Below are 22,430 nucleotides of genomic sequence, written 5' to 3' on the forward strand. Positions count from 1 at the left end.
AATCCTTTGCAGTCAATTACAGCCTGAAACTTGGAAAGCATCAACAACATCAACAGACTCTGGATTTCATCACTGGCGATTCAGATCAAGTGACTGACTTGGCCATTGTGTAACTTTCCAATTCTTTATCTTCAAAAACTCTTTGGTTGTTTTCACATTTTGTTTCAGGTCATTGTCTATCTGCACTGTGAAGCGCTGTCCAGTGAGTTCTTCAGCATTTGCCCGATTTCCCAAACCATTTAAAAAAAAAATCTTGCTGCTTTTGTCAACAGTCACATCATCAGTAAATATAAAAAAACAGTTCTATTGGTGCCCTGCGATTGGCTGGCAACCAGTCCAGGGTGTCCCCCGCCTACTGCCCAGAGCCAGCTGAGATAGGCGCCAGCAGCCCCCGCGACCCTTGTGAGGAATAAGCGGTCAAGAAAATGGATGGATGGACAGTTCTATTGGTGGTCCAGTATTTAGTGACTGTTCAGACCCCCTCTAGTGGAAAGATTTCTCTGTCATTATTGGAGACTTTGGGAGAATCTAAGACTCCCACTCATCTTATTTAACAATAAGTGTGTGTTCATGCTAGTGTTTGTTACCTGTCAGGGTGGTACAGGTGCTTGTGTGGCTCCTCCAGGTCCCAGCGTTGGCATTCCTTTCCACTTTCAGTGTGGTCCATGGGTCCTCTGTAGTCCTCCCCATTACAATGTAAGCACTCCACTATACAACCGTCACACATATGCATACTTAAAATCAACATTGAATAGTAAATAATAAAAAAAATACACGGATAAGGAATTATTTCATTTTTAAAATTAACTATTTTTATATACATATTTTACAGATATCTTTTTGTTTCCTTTTTTTTTTTAACCTCTTTTACCTCATCTGCTGGCTTATCCGTCTGGCTTAAAATTCAAAGTTTTTCGATTTATGGTCTCTAGGAAAACTAAATAACATTGAATTGCATACATATTAGATCACCACAGTATTTTCTAGATTACGCACCATTTTGTAATAAAACACCTCTTGTTTCTATGGCATAGATTTGACTGTATATATACACACACTCATTTTGAATCATTTATTAAGTGAGAGAGCCATGAAGGTGCCGATTCCTTCCATGTACGCAAAGCTCCTATTTGTTACACACTGACTGCTACATGCTGTCGAATGTCAACAACACAGCGCGTGCAGATTAGAGGCAGATGTCTGTGGCGTGCGTGTGTTACTTTCACAAGTAAATTGTGTGCCTTTGAAGAGAGCATGTTTCCCATTAAACAGGGGTGTCAAACTTGTTTTCATTGCCGGTCACATGGTAGTCATGTTTGCCATCAAAGTAGGTTTTCAAGCCAGGGTTAGGGTTCCAAACAATGGTTAAATGTGGTGCCCATGGGTAAGCACCAACTCAGTAGCACGGCAGGACTGTACTATAGCTCAACAGTGATGGAACATCGTGATTTCCTAGGCATGCTGCCAAAGTGATCATTTTAAAATGTAAACATTGGCAGAGATGTATAGAAGGAAAAGCATTGTGTATTATTTATCTGTTTCTTAATTATTGTGAAAAATCATAGTAATGAATATAATTATTTTTTAATTTTCAGACAATGGATGGATGAAAAATATAATGACATTATAAGTGTATATCTAACTGGTAGCCCTTCACATTAATCAACATCCAAAAAGATTGATGAAAACTTGGTTAGAGTTTCAAATTAGGGTTTCAACACAGTATTGGGGTTTCCAAATTAGACATACAAGTCAGGTTTCAAACCAAGTTAGTGTTGTTAATTCGTGCTTCAAGCTTGCATTAGCATTTTAAACAAGGGTTAACGTTTGAAATGAGGGTTTCAAGTTAGGGTTTCAAGCCATGATTAGGGGGTCTAATAGGAGTTTCAAATTAGAGATTCATGCCAAGGTTATGTTTTCAAGTTAGAGAGTCAAGCCAGGATTATGGTTTTAAAATGGAATTACAACTTCAAGTCATGTTTAAGATTTAAAACTAGGGTTTTAAGATAAATTAGGGTTTACATTACTGTTTTAAGATTGGATTTGAGTTTCAAACAAGGATTAGCTTTTCAAAATATTATTTAAAACAATGATTAGAAAAAAAGTAGGGTTTCAAGATGGGGTTATAGGTTCAAATGAGGGTTTAAGACTTGCTTAATTAATGTATCAAACAAAGTGTAAGTGTTTCAAATTGGGGTTTTCAAGCTTGGATTAGGGTTTCAAACAAGGGTTAGCATTCAAAAATATAGTTTAAAACCATGGTAAAAGTTAAAAAAATTGAGTTTAAAGGGATTACAGAGGGGTTTCAAAACAGGATTAGGTTTTCAAATTAGGGCTTTCAAATCCAAACACTGTCATATATTGTGCTGGACCTCACAGGTTCTCTCTCTCCCAAACTCCGCAATGTGTGATTTTGCATGTGGCCTACCCTGGGAGCATTGTGGTATTCCACACTCCTGATGTCTGTGGCGCGGGTCGGTGGTGAAGCACCACGGTCCGACGGTGGAGTTATCCGGGTTTCGACAGTAGTTCTCCCTCAGGTCCTTCTTGCCGAAGCGCTTGGACATGAATCTGTCGGGAGCAGAGAAGCCGTTACGCAAACACGCACCACATGTGCAGAGAACATCTGCAAGCTGTTTGCAGGTAGCGTGTGGAGAGGGAACTTTGGGAAAAGAAAAACAAACAAAACCGAACACACTCAAGGTCACAGCGGCCTGTCATCGTGAGCGGAAGGTCCTCAAAGAACTTTACATTTTGACTACTCATTCACCTACTGACAACGCAGCATCAGAAGCACTTAAGGACTAAGTATCTGGCTTAAGCCCACTTCGACCTGGTCACAGTGGCCGGGCATTGAACCACAACCTCAAGAATGGGAGACAGCCACACTCTACCCCTGAGCCACGCCACCCCTAAACTCAAAAGCACAAACATTTAGCATTCATCCATCTAGCATGTACACAGTCATTGAGTCATGTTACATAAACAGTGCTGTTAAAATTATTCAACACAAAACACATGAAGCCCACTAAATAACATACATTTCCAAAATGACATGGGTAAAAAAATAAAATACTGTATATAGACACGAGCAATAACTGACTAAATTAATAGCAAGAGAAAAATAAACTTTACTTGTCTGTTTCTTCAGATTAGGCACATTTTCAAAAGCAAGAAGATGGTGCTTTTTAGACTGGCACAAAAAAAAAAAAAAAAAAAACACTTTCAGAGCCGCCAACATCAATCGAACCTTCAATAGAGCCAAGGCTGAACTATCTTGTTATTGGAAATAGAGATACAAGTATTCGTTTTCAAATGTAGAGGGCAAAAGTAAAAAGTTGCCAGAAAAAATAAATGCTCAAGTAAAGCACAGATACGTGAAACATTTCTACTTAACCACAGAACCACATTACAGTAATTTGCATTTGGTTACTTCCCACCACTGAAGAGAATACAAACGAAACAATATAGCGTTCCATGAGGTCGCAGCGGGAAGAAATGTAAACAATTGACAATGATGATGGTGACTCATAAATTCTCCATCAGGACCGCACATTGCCCGGGCCTCTAGAGGGCCGCATGGTGAGCCAAACAGTTTTTTTCCAAGTGATGACGGAAAGACCATCTCTAAACTGGTAACGTAGCTCAGCCTTTAGAGAAACGTATCCACATGCCATCTGGATAGGTCAGTAGAAAGTCTTTGCTGATTGGCTAGCTAGGAAAAATAGCATGCATTGAGTCATTGTGAGGTATGCAGGTCGATTTTACCGCAAATTAAACAACATTTCTGTGTTCTGTTACATCATTTCAATACACTTGGTTAATATATAAACTGGGTTTACTACAGAATATGAGATTTTGAGGTTATGACTGCCGTGTAACAAACTAGCGTGCACAGTGGCATAAAAATACGTGGTAACATGCCAGATGAATGTGCACTCGGAAATTGCTATACTTTTCATTTGTTTTGTCCTGATATCTGCAGTGACAATTTTCAAGCCATTTGCTTCGATTTTGGGAGAAATCATGACTCAGTTAAAATCTTATTGAGCTGAAAATGCCAACGCGACAATCTCATGAAAGTGCAAGAAAGTCAAGAAAGTCATTATCTTCTGTATCCTAGTGGTGACAATTGTCAAATGTGATTTCTATAGCAACCACTTGTCGGACGACGAGATGCAACACACTCATTGATGACTCGTTTGTACCTGGTTTTGTCATTTTAGGTATTTTCCCTCCACTGCAACTTGGCTTTGACAATGAATGCACACATAGAATCCCTCCTGATGACTCAGTAGGGTTTTAAAGAGTTTCATCATAACATAGAACATCTCAAGTACTTGTTTTATTTTTACAGGACATCCAACTAGAAAAATGTGCCTTATCTGGGATGCGGTACCTTCTGCTTCACCCTAGGATGCTAGATGCAATCCTGTTCACACACACATGTGGGTAAACAGAAACCCTGTAGCAAGAAGTGATGTGAGCGCTTTTTGATGAAGGATTGCACCCCGGGAGCTCTTACGCTCTTATATCATGTACACGAGCTTGCACCGCATATAGCCTACAGCTACTAACTAATTGCGTCACTAACACGCCAAAACAAACAACTATATAAATATACAGTATATGGTTCTTACTTGTGTTCATGAGGAATAGGGGAGGCCCAGGCCTGGCACAGGATCCCACTGACTGTCACCGACCTTCGACCCCTGTAGCTCTCACCGCTACCCGTGATGCACTCACGAATATAGTCTGGGAAAAAAAAAAAAAAAAAGAGTGAATATTTACGGTCTTGCTTTAATGAGACTAATGTGTTTGCGTGAAGACTTTCCACATGTGTTTGGGCATACTCAGTTTTTTGTGGGGCGGGAGGAGTTTCCACAGTTTACACAAAAAAAGGTCGTGTAATGACACAAAATGAAGCTTAATGTGCTGCGACACAATAAACAACGACATTGGTCCTTGCCCTTCCCTTGTTTACCTCTCAAGGGAAGACATCTTAACAAGACTAAAAATACCTCTGAGTTGTTGTTTTTTTCGTCAATTTCAACCAACAATAGCAAATGATGTTGACACATTGCACGAGATAATCACCTTTCTTCTGATATAGCTGGACGTTTAAGTCGTGTTGCGTCTGGGCGACGGGCGAGTTGCGGTCAAAAGACAGCCACTGGCATTTCCTGTTTTGGTGATCATAGAGGAACGCTCTAGACACAAAAACAAATGAGGTAGTGAGAGGAGAAAAAAGAGGAACAGTGAAGCATACAGGCAACATTCCACTCCATTATCACCATTGTTGTATCATGCAACACAATTAAGAGTAGCCCGCTTAACTTGAGAGAAACATGAGTGAATACCTGAGAAGAACTGAAGGCACTCACTCAAGGCACCCTTGAAATTGTTTTATTATTACTAAGCATAGGCCAAATTATTTTCAGTCTGTCTTGCAGGTGTGTGAAATGTAACGGTACTGTTGCAAATCAATTTGCCCCCCAAAGCTAGCCACTTAGAAACATGACATTTGGTGGGATTGTTTATCATGAGTAGATTTAAAAAAAAAAAAAAAAAAAAAAAAAAAAACATCTCAAGAAGCCATGCACGAAAATACACAAGACGGTTTTCATTTTGCTATAAAGCGGCCACTTTAGGGTCATTTTGGACATTCTGAGGGCTCTTCAAAGAATAGATTTTGTAAAAATGTGTTTTCTAATTACTACCACATTTAAATAAAGTATTCTAGACATAGAGATGACACTAAAGTAGGACAGCAGGTTGCAGTTTTCATCATTATATGTGTATGGTGCATTGCAACAATGGTGACTCTGTAAAACTCGGAAATCAGTCGCAATAAACTGTACACAGAAAGACACAGGCAGTCTGTCATTTTGGTATGAAGGGGCTATTTTAGGGTCAATTGGAAATTTCCAGTGTACCTTCAAATAGTATTTTATTTTTTTATTTTTTTGTGGATGTTTTTTTCTCAGTTGGTAACAAATAATTTGTGCCCTTTTTCATTGCATGTGGGTGGAGTTTGGCTGTTTGTTGGAGTTTAATGACTCATGAGAAAACATCATCTAAATCTCCTGAAAGTCTTAAAATTCAGCCTCAAAGCCACTTCATCAAAATTTGGTTGGAACGTGTTGTACTATCATGAGTAAATGCATTTTTTTTCTTTTTTTCTTTTCTTTTTTTTATGTCTTAAGAACAAATGCACAAAAAAACAAGAAGTCTTGATATTTAATACAGACATTACCTGCAGGTGAAAGGGAGTTTTTTGTTGCGGCTGCAGGTTCGAGCACACTTGGCCATGGTGACCTTCCTGCTTTTAGTCAGGTGGGAGGGGCTGGGGGATGTGACTACCAGCCGCACACCATCAGTCCTCTGATAATCTTGCAGTGCATTTCTTCTCTCCTCTGATACAAACAAATCATGTACATTATGAATTAGTCATAGCATTAAGTACAATAAATGAGAATCAACATCAATATTTGAACGACTATTGCTCAATTTTGGTTGTATTCAGTTGGCATCAGTGTAATATTGTAGTTGTACAATGCAGTGGTGTGCATCATATTGTAAGCTGGTGCTAATATGAGGCAACTCAATTTTACAACAACATTTGGTCAGCCAGTGTCCAAAATTGACCATGAATGCATCATGACAAGGCAGCAGAACCATAAGTGGATAGGACACATCCAAATGTCACATAACATGTTACAGTATAGTATGGGGGGGGTATATGTCACGGAAGAGGCGGGACTTCCGAATTCCGTGATTTAGCACATGAGCTTTTATTCCGGTCCGGGTTGCGTACGTGCAACCGAGGGGCACAAAGTCGGAAGTACAAGTATTAGGATGCAGTCCATATGTCGCAAACCGAGGCGGAACCAAAGCTGATGTGCAAAAACAGTCCCGCCTCTTCCGTGGCATATACCCCATACTGTATGTGGAATGATTTATTTATTTATTTTTCCATATTTTGGTAAGGTTGTTCCCAAACTGCATTTTCACTTGAATTGAAGAACTGAATTAAAGTTTCACATGAATTGAAGAATTGAATTGAAGGACATCCATCCAATCATCCATCCATCCATCCATCCATCCAATCATCCATCCATCCATCCAGCCCAGGGCTCGACAGACATTTCACTCGCAAATGCGGGCAACTTTCAAGTGTGTGCTGGTGAAGAAAAATACAACTCGCACAGCGCGAGCGCATTAATGCTCCCTCTGCACTATGTTTAAAATGTACATTCGAAAGTCATCGGGTCCTTCTCTGGCTCTCCCGTAGCAGTAGAGCGCGCCACCGTGCCGCTCTTGTCGCTACAATCCAAAAGTATTTGAGTGAAACATGACCCGCTGCAATGTGATTATAATAGCTTCGCGACTCGCGAGCCATTCGTGAATTGCAATATTTCATCCATGGTTGTCCATATGAAATTGTAAATATGGTTCAGTGTTGGGGTGACTTGCCACTCGTGAAATGTTATGGCACATCCGCACACATTGGGGAATGCAAGTTTGTCTTGGAGAGTTCAAGCGATCCCGTCCCCTTCCCGCCTCCTGTAACGGAAAAGCAATGGAGGCGGGTGTGGTGTGGTAGCTTGCCATGCGGGGCTTATGGAAAAGCGGCAGTGAAAAAAATTAAGCGGTCTCTTGCTGATTATTTTCTAAAACAAATGAGAATGAGGAGGAGAATGATGGTGGTAAAGGAGGATCAGCCGAAGTTGACAAATCAAACGATACAGATGAAAGGAGCAGGGGAACATCGGCCGAGGAGCAGGTGAAGGAAAAAAAAAAAAAAAGTACTGACTTTTACTGAGCTAAACAAAATAATGTTCACATGAGTTACGTTTTACGAAATTGACTTGTTTTGATAGCCACTGCTGTTGCAGGCTAACCTAGTGTTCCAATGAAATATTTTGCAGCTATATCGAGTTGCGTTTGCCAAAGGTCATGCTGCACATCCACAAAAAAATAGTGCGACCAAATCCTGTGGTGTGCGACCAACTAAAAATGTTATTCGTACCAGTGCTAGTAGTGGAAAAGTTAGTGTAGAGCCCTGCATCCATCCATCCATCCATCCATCCATCCATCCATCCATCCATCCTCATGAGTGTGTATACCTCACAAGTGTCGCGGGAGTGCTGGAGACTATTCCAACTGTCTTCGGGCTGCCAGTCGCAGGGCAAATAGAGACAACCATCTAACCACTAACAAGCACACCTATAGAGACCGGAGTACCCGGAGAAGACCCACGCGGGCACGGGGAGAACATGCAAACTCCACCCCGGAAGGCCGGAGCCTGGACTCGAACCGGAGTCCTCAAAACTGGGAGGCGGACGTGCTAACCACTCGATCACCGTGCCGCCCGGGAGGAGACCAGTTTAATTGAAATACATTGCTAGATTAAACAATTAAAAAAAAAAAAAAAAAAAAAAAAAAAAGACTACCTCAAATCAAGCATGGACTGATTGCTGTGCTTATGTCACAATGATAGAGACATTTACAGAAACTGACTAAAAAAAACAAGTTTCTTTGTACCTCAATGAACATCTGTTGGCATGAACTAATCATTTTGCAATGTATTATTATTTTCTTCCAGAGTTGTTTATTTGACATTTTTGTGAAATTTTTCGAGTGAGAAATGTGTACCTTGATTGAATATATTTTGGGTAACAATGCACTACATCAAGATACAGTGGTTCCCTGAGATACGAGTGCCTCGACTTTTTTTTTTTTTTTTTTTTTTTTATAGATAATTGGCTGATTATTTTAGGGCAGACCCCCTCCACTAGATGGCAGCAGCAAACTTCATAACGTCTGGCAACCATCAATTCACATTGGTTTCCTTTAAGTGAAAGAAGAAAATCAGTTGGTGGCATTAATGTACCATTAGGATGGTTTGCCCTTCGCCAGTCGCCACTAAGCCCATCAGAAGAACAAGGAGCGACAATACAGTTAGTAGGCTACAGTTGTTGTTTTGTGTTTGCGTTTTCCCATCATTGTAAGTCATGTGGGGTGCAAATGTGTTCTTATACAGTACAGTCGTGTTGACTACAATTTTTTTCTATTTTGAAAAAGAAAAAACAAAAAAAACATGCTAACTTTGGTGTTTTGCTAGGAAGGCTGGAACTGACTAACAAAGAAAACAAGAAAAATGATTAGGCAAAAATGATTAAAAGAAGATTAAGCAGTTAGGTTAACGATTAAAATGAATGATGACAATAATAACACAAACATTTTTAAAAGTCATAAAATGTTGCTTGCTTTTGAAAGTTTTTACTATGACAACTGATCGTATATGTGTCATTCTGCTGAGTGACACAAGGTAACCCACAATGACTCACAGCCCTAATTAATTACTTACATATAAAGGCTCGTGTTATGCACAGTCGTATATCACTTAAACTGAGCCTTATACGCACACACATACACGCGCGCACCCCCACGAGCGCACGCAAACACAGTGATGATGACGCAAGCAAATCAATGACAAAAAGCGGTCATGAGGAGTCAGAAGTTAGGTTACGCCGCTGTAACACACACTCAAGTGCCTTCTTGTGTGTCCATAGAGACGCATTTAACGTACTTACACTCACGTGACGTTCCTCTTACTCGGGAGCATTTGCTAAGGGAGGACTATAGCAATTTAATTCATAATAAATAAATCTAACTGGGTACTTGCAACGAAAGTGTTCGTGGCAGGTTGGAGGATAATTGAGTTAGTTCACTTAGTCCTGCGTCACAGCATGCAAGAAAAAGCAAGCCATGGTCAAAGTTACCTGAGTAGGACAGCACGGAGAGAGTCAGCAGTAGCTTGTAAATCCACATCACGATCCACGTATCGTAAATCACACATAAAAATAAGCACTGATAATCAGAGCGAGATAAAAGAGACCAAAAGTACAAGAATAGTCCGACGCTCACTGGGAGATGTTGCTTCCACCACTGCGCATGAGGATGCGTCTCCTCTCCTCCAAGTACTTCTTCCTCGGCTCCCTCATCCCTCCCCCTCCTCCTCCTCCTCCTCCACCACCGCCTCCTCCTCACCCCTCCCTCCACTTCTCTCGCCCCCCCCCATTACTTCTTATTTCAGCCTTCTTAATCCTTTGTCGGAAAGCCACATTGCAGTAAATATGTAAATAAATAAACAGCAGTCCCCATCATCACATAAAAATCATTTTTGAAAACAACAATTTCCCAACTGATGTAATAAATACTGTACATACTTGATGGATGGATTTACTGGAACACAATAAGTTGTGCTCCAAATTATTACAACTCCAAATGATAAATAAGCATTCCAAGCACTCACAATTTTCCATTTTGTATGAATACATATAAGGTGGAATATGTGGGGAACTATAATTTTTGCCCCAAATTACAAAAGAAAAAAAGAATTAGTACTCTGAATGCATGTTTGTGGAATTTGTGGAGCATAATAATGCATACCTCCCAAAACAAAACCCAAAGAAACAGTATTGTCATGGTTTACAGTTATAATACAGTTATAATATTGTATATTATGTGGGGCACAAAATCATTGCCCCAAATTAAAAAAAATCAGCACTCTAAGGACTCCTAACATTCTGAATGATATGACAGTATGTGTGGGGTGGGTAGAGATGTTCGATACCACTTTTATTCAGACCGATACCAGTATGACGACTCAACTCTTGAGTAGTAACTGATACCGTTACCAAGTCCCACTCTTTTTGATGCATAAATTTACAAAAATAATAATTTTAAAGAAAGACCTTTAATTGTTTCCATAAAATTGCATGAAATTAAATGGCAATTTTCTTCTAATTTCTAGTTTCTGATCATAAAGTGACCCCAAGAGGGCGTTGTGATGATTACCAGTGCCTGAATACCACCCGATACTGATACTACTACTCGCCAATCTCTAGAAGTCAAGTCAAGTCAAGTCAAGTCAAGTCAAGTCAAGTCAAGTCAAGTAATCTTTATAAGGTACAGTATTTTTTGCCCCAAATTAAGAAAGAATAAAAACACCTTATAGGACTCACAACTTCCGGACATACAGTACATGCTTAATGGAATTTTTAGGGCACAATATTTCTTGCCCCATATTAGACTGCATAAATTGATTAGTGGAATTTTTGGGGCACAATAATGCTTACTTCAAAATATGGAATAAAATAAAAATAAAAAACAAACATGGTTTACAACTAATAGCGACTATAGTCAACGGACTTCCGCGTTTGGCAAAATATGACGAAGCACTTCTTTCTGGTTTGGATGAGTGGAGGAGTCCTATGGCAGGAAAGCACCTGAAGAAATATTAAACCTCTTACAATGTCATTTGTTTTAAACAAGATGTCTACAACACCTACCAAAGTTAACCATATTCGATGTTTAGGCTTCATTCGCATCCACACATGTTATATCATATTGTGTACTTTGTATAAATAAATACTATAGGCTACATGCATTTTACTTTTTTTCCCCCAAAAAAACACCAGAAATAAAGGAAACAATCAAGGTTATTGCTGCATGCGCGGAAAGTCTGCCGATGTGTTTTCCTGTTAGGTTAATGATACAAAGCACATACTTTGTGGGTGCAATTAGGTTTGCAACAATAATAATAAAAACACTATTTTAATGTTTTATTACTGACGAATTATTTCATAACATTTTAGGTGGAATTTCTGGGGCACAATATTCTTGCCCCAAATGCCGAATAAACACTATGAAGTACTCACATCTTCCCATTTTATCTCCATTTAATACATACATTGCATAATATATGGGGCACAACTGAATAAAAAACACACTTTAAGTACTATCAACTTCCCAAAGCTGTTTATGCTACTGCTTGTCTTTCCGCTAGTCCTGATAAGAAGTGAGGTTGTTTTTGGGGGGGTTGGTGGGGGGCGTGCTGGATATCACAAATACGTTGCCTTGAGTGCCATCTCTACCGCCACTGATGACAGCTCGAGATAGGAGATGACCTTATTGTGTCCGCCAGACATCCCACCCATGGTTCCCGTATCTTCCATGAAGTCGCAGGCTAAGCGCCCATCACATGATTACAAAATCAAAGTGATGGATGGATAGATGAAGATGTAGGTTGGGATTTTTTCTCACTCAAGTTCACCCTTGCTCAAGTGACTAATGTTTCTGCTGCTTCCTGAAAGGAGTCGCTGGCAACAGTAAACAAGTGCGTATGAGTCACACACTTTCACTGGTGCGTCTCTTTGCGTCTTCATTTCCATTCCACGCAGGACACGAACAAAGAAGACAGGTCTTCTGTCAGCCAATCAGATAGATAACAGTGATGTCACGGCCCTGCTCGGCCTGCGTTTTTAGAAGCACCTCTGAGGAGGTTCTGAAAATATGTATTTTCAGTGTAACCTCAAAGGCCCGCCCCAACTTAATTGGACTATCGCCAATGTGACAACACCACTGGCACAACGTTTTGATCCAAACTTAAAGGGGTGACAAGTCAAATGCTTCCATTTTTGTCCCATTCACCTTTTAAATGACTTTTTATCTTAGTTTCATTAGGTTGCATGCTTTCTTTTCACCTTATTTGCATTTTTATTTCCATTTGAGAGTTAGGTTAGGCTGTGATTGAAACTGGATGCGTGAAAAAAATTCCATCCCGTTTCAATCACCTGTGTTTCTGAGTGGATTATTAATTATCTTGCTAAAGCAAAGGACTCTATAATTAAATATTGTAGTAACTTCAGATTATGAATACTTGATATAGGATTTTTGGCCATTATTTTGCTCCTGAACTATAAGCAAAATTAAATGTGGGTTCCCCTAGAGGTTATTGAGGGAATTACAGCTTCTCTTAGTACCGGTTTATTTATTCGTCCGTTATTACGGCAACCCAATTATCACTACATGAAGATGCTAAAGAGTCACAGGGTATAGACTGTAAAAAACAACTTTAAATATTTTTATTAATAAATTTTTAAAAAGTACACCAGCAAACATACACTCATCAAGAATACAGTCTTCAGGTTTTTTTCACGCGGAATTTATTTATTTTTAATTCCCACTGGTAGGTGTGCAAGTACTACAACAATGTCCTGTGCAAGCTTGCCTATATTTTGAAGTACTGACTACAGGAACTAACAGGAGGAAATTCCGTCAGTACTTGTACTATTAGCTGCGCCTTCTAACGTTACTACTACGCCGCTCTTGAATTGAAAATTTTTTCAAGGATGCACTTTGGCAAATGACCAACTTGTGTGTTGGATTGCAACGTGATGTTTCAACATTGCGCCTGTGCAGCACATACAATTCAGTCCTTTAGTACAGTAGCAATTTAAACATTATTATGAGCGTATAAATATATGAACTGTTATAATTACACTCGTGAAAAAAAGTGCAATTCACATAAATATACCACCAAAACAAAACATTGAATAAAAGCAACAAAAGAGCAAGCAAAAACAGCAGTCAACTCAATTTACCTGCCTATACGTACATGTTTAAAACCATAGAGAAAAGAGAAAAAAAAACAAAAAAACAGGTGTAAACACAAAATATTCTAAAATACAAAAACGTGATGAATAAAATTGAGTGAGACAGAAAAAGATTTGAAAGCATAAGCAACACACTTGACTTACATCAGCAATTTACTATATTGTGAGATGATGTCAGGAAAATTGGAGTCAAATTAATTTTAAACTGCCCTTTCCTTTCCTGTGTTAAAAATGAAGCATCTTTTCATCTCTTCATTACTGCACAAAGGTAAAGGCGGGTTGGCATAAAGGTTAAGAAACTTGGCTTTTTGTAGTTCCCGAAGAGGCCCGGAGAATTTTCTTCACAAAAAAGTAGGTCAATATGCCTACCAGCTAGCAGCTAGCTAGGTAACCTGTGTGGCTATCAGAGCAGTTTATCTTCACTCACTTTTTCTTCTTGTCCAACGTTACAAACACATGAACTTAGTTTGATGACAGCCGTCATAAAAATCCAATATCGAAGAGCTTTGATCACAAAAAGATGGTCAGCTTGCTAGTTAGCAAGAGAACACAACTTAGGACTGTGTTTCACTCAGTGCTGTATTGCCTAACGTACAAATGGAATAGACTTAAAATACACATCACAGAAGAACCAAATCAAAAAATTTGGTCCATAAAATGTCCTGTGGCAGCTAGCCAGCTAGCACAAGAAGCTAAAATATCAATCTCCATCTTGTAATTTAGGGATAACACTGGACTTTTATTGGTTATAACAAGCCAAGTGACAAGCAAAGGGTGTCGGGGTGTTTGTAAGAAGCGTATGAAGTGTAAGAGTGCAACAGAAGAAAATAGACTTGTGCTAATGAACCTTTTTTTTTTTTTTTTTTTTTTTTTTTTTTGTATGGGTGTGCGCGTGTGTTGAGGTTAGTGATGACAGAAGACGCAGATGCAGTAAACACAGATACGCCGTGTTAGGAGATCCTGTCGTTTAAAACAAACACACACGCTTCCTGTTGTCCAGGCGCGAGATTGACACTGCTGCTCGTAATTGAGTTGTGCTGACAGTTACGGTAACACGAATCAAACACACACACATACATGTGTGCACACCCACGCATAACGCCCCCCCCCCCCCCCCACACACACACACACAAATGTTTTGTGACATAACTTGTGTCACACTGTATTTCCATTTTGTTTTTCAGCATTCATCATATTAGTCTGAGCATATTTTTGTGATTCACGACATGAGACAGAGCTCTACTGGAAGAAGGGGTAGAGAAGGTCCCGGGGGGTGGGGAGTTGATTCCTGGCCTCCTCCTCCTCCCAAGTGAGGTGACTAGAAGGCATCCTGAAAAGATACCTCAGCCACCTCATCTGGCTCCTCACTACTACTAATAATATAACAGTCTTCACAGGCATGTATTCTTGATCCTCTGTGAGGAACAACTAATATTATTATGAGCTGAGGAGTTGAGAATGCCTCTACTGCTCTACGTACAGTATATCAGCAGCTCTGTATTATACTGCCCCCTGGTTACAAGGTGCACACACTGAGGGAAAAAAAATCTATTGAATTGATGCAAAAGCGTACCATTATATATCATTATTTTTTTATTTTTTTATTGTTTTTATTTATTTTTTTTAGGTTGGAATGGATTAATGGCATTTCCATTCATTTCAATATATTGAAATGAATTTGAATAAAAAAATGAATTTCTCTATAAGGAAAGAAGATTAGAGATACAAGCGTTATGAGTTATGAGCATGGTCACAGAACACACTAAACTCATACCCCTGTATTTGCATTTCCTATGCGGACAACATTGGGTATGATTTGTGAGATTTGTGTTCCATATTGTTGTTCCACATGTGTGTTACAAAATGTTGTTATACGAGCTCCTTGTCAAAAAAAAAAAAAAAAGATTTTCATCCGGACATAGTTCACTTTCGTGGACAGATCGTCAAAGTGTCACTTGTGATGCTTGCTTCATCAATCAAAGTAACCAATAGAAAAAAATAAAAGTCTCATCCATCACCTATGTAGCTTTTACGCTATTGAACAAAGTTGCCTTGGGAATAGCTTTTTCATGTCATACTTTTAAACAAGCATAAAATGTCGACATTTCAGCCTTTTGTCCGCCTTGTGCTTGTGTTTATGGGCGTCAACGTGAACCGAGAAGGCAGAACATAGGAGGAACAATTAGTGGACTTTGTGTATCCCTGCACAGCCATAACTGTTTAAATGGCACATCCTTTGCCCCCACAGCCCCCCGACCAGCAGCAAGTCGTCACGTGCATCGCCATTGTAAAGCGCACTCAACATACAGCTGCCCTCTAAACCATGATGGGAACTGAAATGATCATTTCTAGAAAAAAAACAAAAAAAAACAAATAGGTCACGTTTACATGCACTCTTTATGGGATGGTATAGTGAAAAGGAAACGTTTGCTTCCATTGTTTTGCTGTCTGTTTATTTGTCCCATCAAGCTTCCGTCATTTCTGTTTGGGCCTGTTAATAATAAGATCTGGAAATGCATTTGCAAACTTGAAATCGCCTCAGACTGGGAATTCGAAAATGGAAGAATGAATTGAGGACAGTAAGTGCTTTTGAATACGTCACCCCATATATTATAAGCAACGCTCAGATATTTTACTGCAGGTCCCTAAGGAAGACGTCACTGCAATTGGATGTGCTCAAATTAATTCTTTTAACAGCGTTTGCTTTTCATGTCATTTTTATTTGTTTTATTATTAATTTGCAAGGAGGAAAAACAATGCATTAGTCATCTGTTTATATAAATGAAGGCTGGGCACACTTTTGTGTTCAAGGGCTACATGTATTACAGTAAATTAAGTAGCCAATCGTTTAGTAAGATAAAAGAATAAACAAAATCATGAAGGCAGACTTCAGAACAGACTGGTTAATAACTAATCTAATCATAACCTATTAATCAGGAAAATAAATACACAAATGTTAAATGTTACATTTATTTAAAAATAAATCAATTTGTTTACTGAGATAAATGAATTCAAATAAATTAAATACTGTATGCAGGAAATATTACATGACTCTTGATCATATAAATGCTTGTACCACCCTTAACGCTTTAACGCTAACCCCTTTAAAACAATGGAAGCAAACGTTTCCTTTTTGCTATTCCCATGGGTCGATGGGGAGGGGTCTCGAATAAGCTTCGGCTTCTACCCGTCAGCCCTTCTTTCGGATGTCAATGTTGCAAATGATGTGATGTGATTGATGTAAACTGTAATGTGTCCGAAAGGAAAAAATGAATAAACTAAACTAAACTTTTATAAGTGGGACCAAAAGACTTGAAGTTATATATTTCTTTTTTTTTCTATTTCTAGAGTGGGTTAAAAAAAAACAATAGAAGGTTGAGCACGCTGCAGAATATGAGAGAGTCTGACTGGTTGTTGACCTTAAATGCCCAATGGAAGCCATTGGACAATAACTTACAGTAAAACAAAGGCAAACATCATCCCAACACTGCAAGTGGGCTGGGCTGTCCTCTGTGTGTTCAAAAGATAGCGAGATAAGAGAAGCAGCCCCGAGGGCATGAGCGTGAGCATGAAAACAACCAGCTAACCTGCGTTTCCTCATTTCACATCTGCTAACAGTCAGCCTTGTGTTGTCTGCCACTCGCTGCTAATTCGCCCCCGTGTGACTCATGGCTGTGAGGGGCCCTCAGGACATCATTCAGGGTTGCTTCATTCATTCAGGCTTGTCATACACACTACTGAAAATCTCTCACACACAACTGAAATTGTACCTCACACATTACTGAAATGCTCTCATACTGTACATACTGCTGAATCATTTTCATACACACTAAAGCAATACTTTCATAAATACCACTGAAATGCTCTCACACTCACTACTGGAATGATCTTTCACACACACAAATGAAATGCTCTGATTTACATGACTGGAATTGCTCTCTCACACATCACTAAAACACCGTCAAACATACTGAAATGCTCATCTTTATGCAACTGAAACACTCACACATACTACTTGCCATATGCACTTCTGAAACACTCTCATACACCTTACTGAAATGCTTTCATACACACCACTGAAATTCGCTCACTTCATCACTGGAAATGCTCTCTCTGCCTCTCTCTCTCTCTCTCTCTCTCTCTCTCTCTCTCTCTCTCTCTCTCTCTCTCTCTCTCACACTCTCTCTCTCGCTCTCTCTCTCTCTCACAAAGCACCCCCTAAAATCTTACATATTACTGAAATGCTCACATCCATGCTTCTGAAACACCCTCACACACACACTACTGAAAAGCACTCATGCACGTTACTGAAATGCTTTAGTGTGTTTTAGAGCATTTCCATCGTGTGTATGAGAGGGGTTAACTTGTGTGAGTGAAAGGCAATCCTAAATTATTTCTCCCTGAGGGTCCTCATACACGGTGGGCTGCACACACATGAAAAGAAAAAAAAAATGCCTGCAGGTATGCTTCATCCAGCGTGTGTCGATGTCAGAACTCATACTTTTAATGAACATGTTGATGGCCAAATTGGCTGTGTGAGCTTGGAGCACGGCTGAATCATTTGACAGACATCCAGTAACCTAAAACATGTACAAACATAAGCGCGCACACAGAAAATCTTTTGAACCACACTGTCTTGATGAATTAGGGTTGAGTTTTCTGTCGACAAGCTCTCATTGTTTTATCGCCGTATTAAACACTGCTGAATACATAGAAATACATATATAGATCTGATACACCTCATGTTTCCCCTTAACACAAGTACAGCCTGAAACCCACCAAAAAAAAAGAAAGAAAGATCGATTTCCATATGGCATTCAATTTGTACCACATTTTAAACTAGCCACAAAGATCAAATTTTCCCTTTTGTAAACAAACAGTATGATATATTTTTGTAATTTCAAACATAAAAAATATTCACTGCTTACCAGTACAGTATATTAATGTAACAACTTCATGTGTCACAAGATGGGTGAGTTAAACGGCCACTTTAATCAGCATCATTTTCTACTCAGTCTTCAACGATTATTGGTTTTGCGTCACATCAGTAATCCTGTTGAGTTTCGGGAATGATCTGAGGAAGATAATGGAGGAAGATGAGGGTCAAAGGTGAGATGGGAAGGCTGGCCTATTGATTTGTCACAACTTTGCCACAAATTGATCTTTAAACACCCAAATGTGATTGATCTCCGTGCTTGAAATGGTGAACATTGATTGTGAATGCTACCAGATAGTGAATTCTAATATAGAACTGAAGAAGGAAATAGGACATTGCCAAAATGCCAGTGTTTGGATAATTCCAGCTTTACATCAATAAAATTGACAGCAGCAGCATATGAGCTACAAAGAAATCCAAATACAGGATTTCTATGTATATAGTTCCATATTTATAACATCACCAAAGTTTGTGGCAACTCTCCATTATATTATATATATATATATATATATATATATATATATATATATATATATATATATATATATATATATATATATATATATTACGTAGATGTGAATTTGAACAGCAGCAAGATTAGTCAGAAGCAATGCCAACCACGAGCCTTGTATTGACAACTACACATAATATTAAAACGGAATACTTTAATACACAAGGCTATTGTGTAACTTTTTTTTTTTTTTTTTTCAAAGAAGGAACCGTGCAGTTATAGGATGTTTTTACAAATCACTGACCTCAATGCTGGTGGCTCTTTTGCGATTTAATCTTAACTGAGGTCTGCCTTTTTCTGTCAGTTAAAAGAAAAAAACAAAACAAAGCATGCCAATTAAAATCGTCATTTGCTCTGTTGTGAACAGATTTGAGGGAAGTTTATCCAGACGCGGGTTGATTGCCCCCAGGAAGGGTCACGGGGCCGAGGCCACTGAGAGTGTTGCGGCTAAATTTAGACTCGCACCATCGCTGCGTTGCACCGCAGATAGCGTTTGTTAGTGTAATCTTCAGCCAGGCATGCTTTATTACTATTAAAAATAGTGTTGATGAACTTTTCGAAGTTGGGGGTTTAAACATGCCATGTGCTTACCCTCGCTCATTTCGCTGGAGTCAGCGTCAGTCGCGTGTGTCACTTCCTGCAATTAGCGGAACAAACGGCGAAAAAAAAGACGCTTTTTTTGACCTATGCGGCAGTGAGTCACGCGGCTGCAGCTCCGGGGTGAAGTGTTCTTACTTGAGCGGGCCAACATTGTGCTAAAATAAGCACATTGCAGAAAGAGAGCGAAAAAGAAAAGTTACTGATGCGGAGGAACATAAAACTCTCTTCGGCTGTCTTTGACATTGAGAAAACTAAATGGCCTGCAATGGATGAGTCACGGTACCATTGGCCCAAAATGTCTATTATGTGTCATTTTAACAGCTGTTGATGAGTTCCTGCTGTTGTGTTGCCATCAATTACTAATACACACATCAGCCCAACAGTTTTGAGGTTTGGGTTCAAAATATTCTGGGCTGGGGGCTTCCTGTGTGCATCTTCTTCCCGTGGGTTATCTCTATAGGTACTTCCCCCCACATTCAGAAACATGCATGTTAAGTTCTTACCTTCAAGCAGTGTTCTGGCCGAGACACTATCGTGAAGACTCAACTTACCCCCAATGACTTGAACTAGCAACAGAGGGGAATACGTCCACTACACAGCTTTTTACTAGGTCATTCGCAGTTCATTACTGCAAGTGCAATTTTTAACTTTCACTTTTGTTCTTGAAGCACTTCGCATTTTGACATTTTGTCAGTCGAATGGGCCGACATTGCACAAAAATGGCCTGTTCCAAGTTTATTGCTCAAAGAAAAGTGGACAGTGAAAATCAGAAACGGCTAACACTCGAAGTGTAAAGCCCTTGGCCTGAATAATGGAAGAGAAATCTTTGTATTTTTATATTTTCTAAAAAAAAAGAAAAAAGAAAAAAAAGGGTTCTAAACCCTCCTGTTTGTTTTGGCTTCATTTTGTTTTATTCAACTATTACTTTTAATATAGGTCAAAATGGAAATGACATTTTTGTATGCTTTTTAAAGAAATGGTAAGCATGACGACAACTATGGTTGCAGCTGAGTCATCATTCCATCCATCCATCCATCCATCCATCCATCCATCCATCCATCCATCCATCCATCCATCCATCCATTTTCTGTACGCAGCTGCAGCTCCGGGGTGAAGTTATTCCTCACAAGGGTCACGGGGGGTGCTGGAGCCTATCATAGCTGGCTCTGGGCAGTAGGCGGGGGACACCCTGGACTGGTCGTCAGCCAATCGCAGGGCACACAGAGACAAACAACCATCCACACACACAAGCACACCGAGGGGCAATTCGGAGCACCCAATTAACCTGCCATGCATGTCTTTGGAATGTGGGAGGAGACCGGAGTACCCGGAGAAGACCCACGCAGGCATGGGGAGAACATGCAAACTCCACCCAGGAAGGCCGGAGCCTGGACTCGAACCCAAGTCCTCAGAACTGGGAGGCGGATGTGCTAACCAGTCATCCACCGCCTCATCATTACACCAAACTGGAATTAAGACCATTTAGAAATATGTCAGGCTATTATATTGAAAGTAATTAAAAGTTGTTGTTTTTTAATTACCCTCATGCTCAATCAAGGAAATGCAGTCCATTGACAGTCTCTGATTGAAGTGCCCTCGAGCTAATTCAAACTTTAAGAACTTTTCAAACTTTTCTGATATTTGTGTCTAATGAGTACTGATTTGCGGTGCTGCATTGCTCCCCATTTTTGAAGGCGCATTTCTCTCCAAGTTGATGGCCTTGATCAGATAGCCTATCAACTGCAGTCACACATTGTTCTGTCTAAGGACTCTGAGTGGCCCATTGGTTAATATTTAAAAAAAAATTGGGGATTTTAAAAAAATATATAATTTATTATTATTATTATTATTATTATTATTATTATTATTATTATTATTATTATTATTAGTATTATTATTGCACTTAATATTGGTTTCTTGTTCAACAGTTATGTGTCGTCCTTGAATGGTAATTTTTATGCAAGAGCACCCTTTTAACCTTTTTTTTTTTGGGGGGGTCAGGTTATGTCGTTATTTTGTTGTTTGCTTCCATCTGTTCGATGTTCCGTTAGGATAATGATATTTTATGCATGCATTGGTAAATTATGAAAGTATATTAAAGTACTTTTGCACATTTTTGAATCCATATTTTAAATGAGATTTTTGTCATACATCTGGTTAGGATTCTGAGTACCCCAGACCCAATAAAACAAAACAAAACTGCACCTTTCATAGTGGCCTTTTATTGTGGGCACTCGAAGGCACACCTGTGCACTCATCATGGTGTCTAATCAGCATCTTGATATGGGACACCTGTGAGGTGGAATGGATTATCTCGGAAAAGGAGAAGTGCTCATGATCACAGATTTAGACTAATTTGTGAGCAATATTCGAGAGAAAATGTGATATTGTGTATGTGGAAGAAGATTTAGCTCTTTGAGTTCATCTTATAACAAATGGAAACAAAAACAAAAGTGTTGCGTTTATATTTTCATTGCGTATATGACGTCCATCCTTGGTGTAATACATGGTTCGTCTTAAATTTGGGGCTCCAAATAAGGACGAGCTGTAAGAACCACCACTGGCATCACTTTCCCCGTGCCTGTAACTCCTTAAGTCAGGCATGTTAAAGGCTACGACCTCATTCCCCCTTTATAAGGGTATCCCCTTACGAGTTGCCTTCAAGGTCACTTTAGAGCAAATGTAGAGAGACCTCCCTGTCTGATACATCTCCAAAAGAAACAAACTGTCAGAGACAACAGCACTTCAAGCTGCGGTCGTGCTGATGCTTAGATTGGCATCGCAGTAAACACGGAGAGCCTCAAACACACCGGCGGTGAAGCCAAAACAACATGGCTGATAACAGGATTCGATAGGAGAGCGCAGACCTTCGCTCAGGTGGGAAGATTGTGGTTTACATTTCAAGACAAAGGATCCA

General features: G+C 39.4%; 1 protein-coding gene across 2 annotated transcripts in view; it reads right to left on the reverse strand.

Moving 5' to 3' along the window:
- The window catches only part of hgfb (hepatocyte growth factor b), a 44,552-nt gene extending 26,021 nt beyond the window's left edge, over positions 1 to 18,531 (reverse strand). Inside the window, exons 1-6 of one of the 2 annotated variants that reach the window (XM_077515713.1) lie at positions 18,395 to 18,531; positions 6,257 to 6,416; positions 5,098 to 5,210; positions 4,641 to 4,755; positions 2,429 to 2,571; positions 588 to 708 (exon numbers count right to left, since the gene is read on the reverse strand). In XM_077515713.1, coding sequence (XP_077371839.1) covers positions 588 to 708; positions 2,429 to 2,571; positions 4,641 to 4,755; positions 5,098 to 5,210; positions 6,257 to 6,312 — 548 coding nt within the window. In that variant the 5' untranslated portion in view covers positions 6,313 to 6,416; positions 18,395 to 18,531. Of the gene's footprint in view, positions 1 to 587; positions 709 to 2,428; positions 2,572 to 4,640; positions 4,756 to 5,097; positions 5,211 to 6,256; positions 6,417 to 9,788; positions 9,955 to 18,394 lie in introns of those variants that run through there. The other variant, XM_077515712.1, reaches the window with a different exon arrangement.
- Positions 18,532 to 22,430: the final 3,899 nt, after the last annotated feature.

This window comes from Festucalex cinctus, chromosome 3 (assembly GCF_051991245.1).
Source record: "Festucalex cinctus isolate MCC-2025b chromosome 3, RoL_Fcin_1.0, whole genome shotgun sequence".
Taxonomy (NCBI): domain Eukaryota; kingdom Metazoa; phylum Chordata; class Actinopteri; order Syngnathiformes; family Syngnathidae; genus Festucalex; species Festucalex cinctus.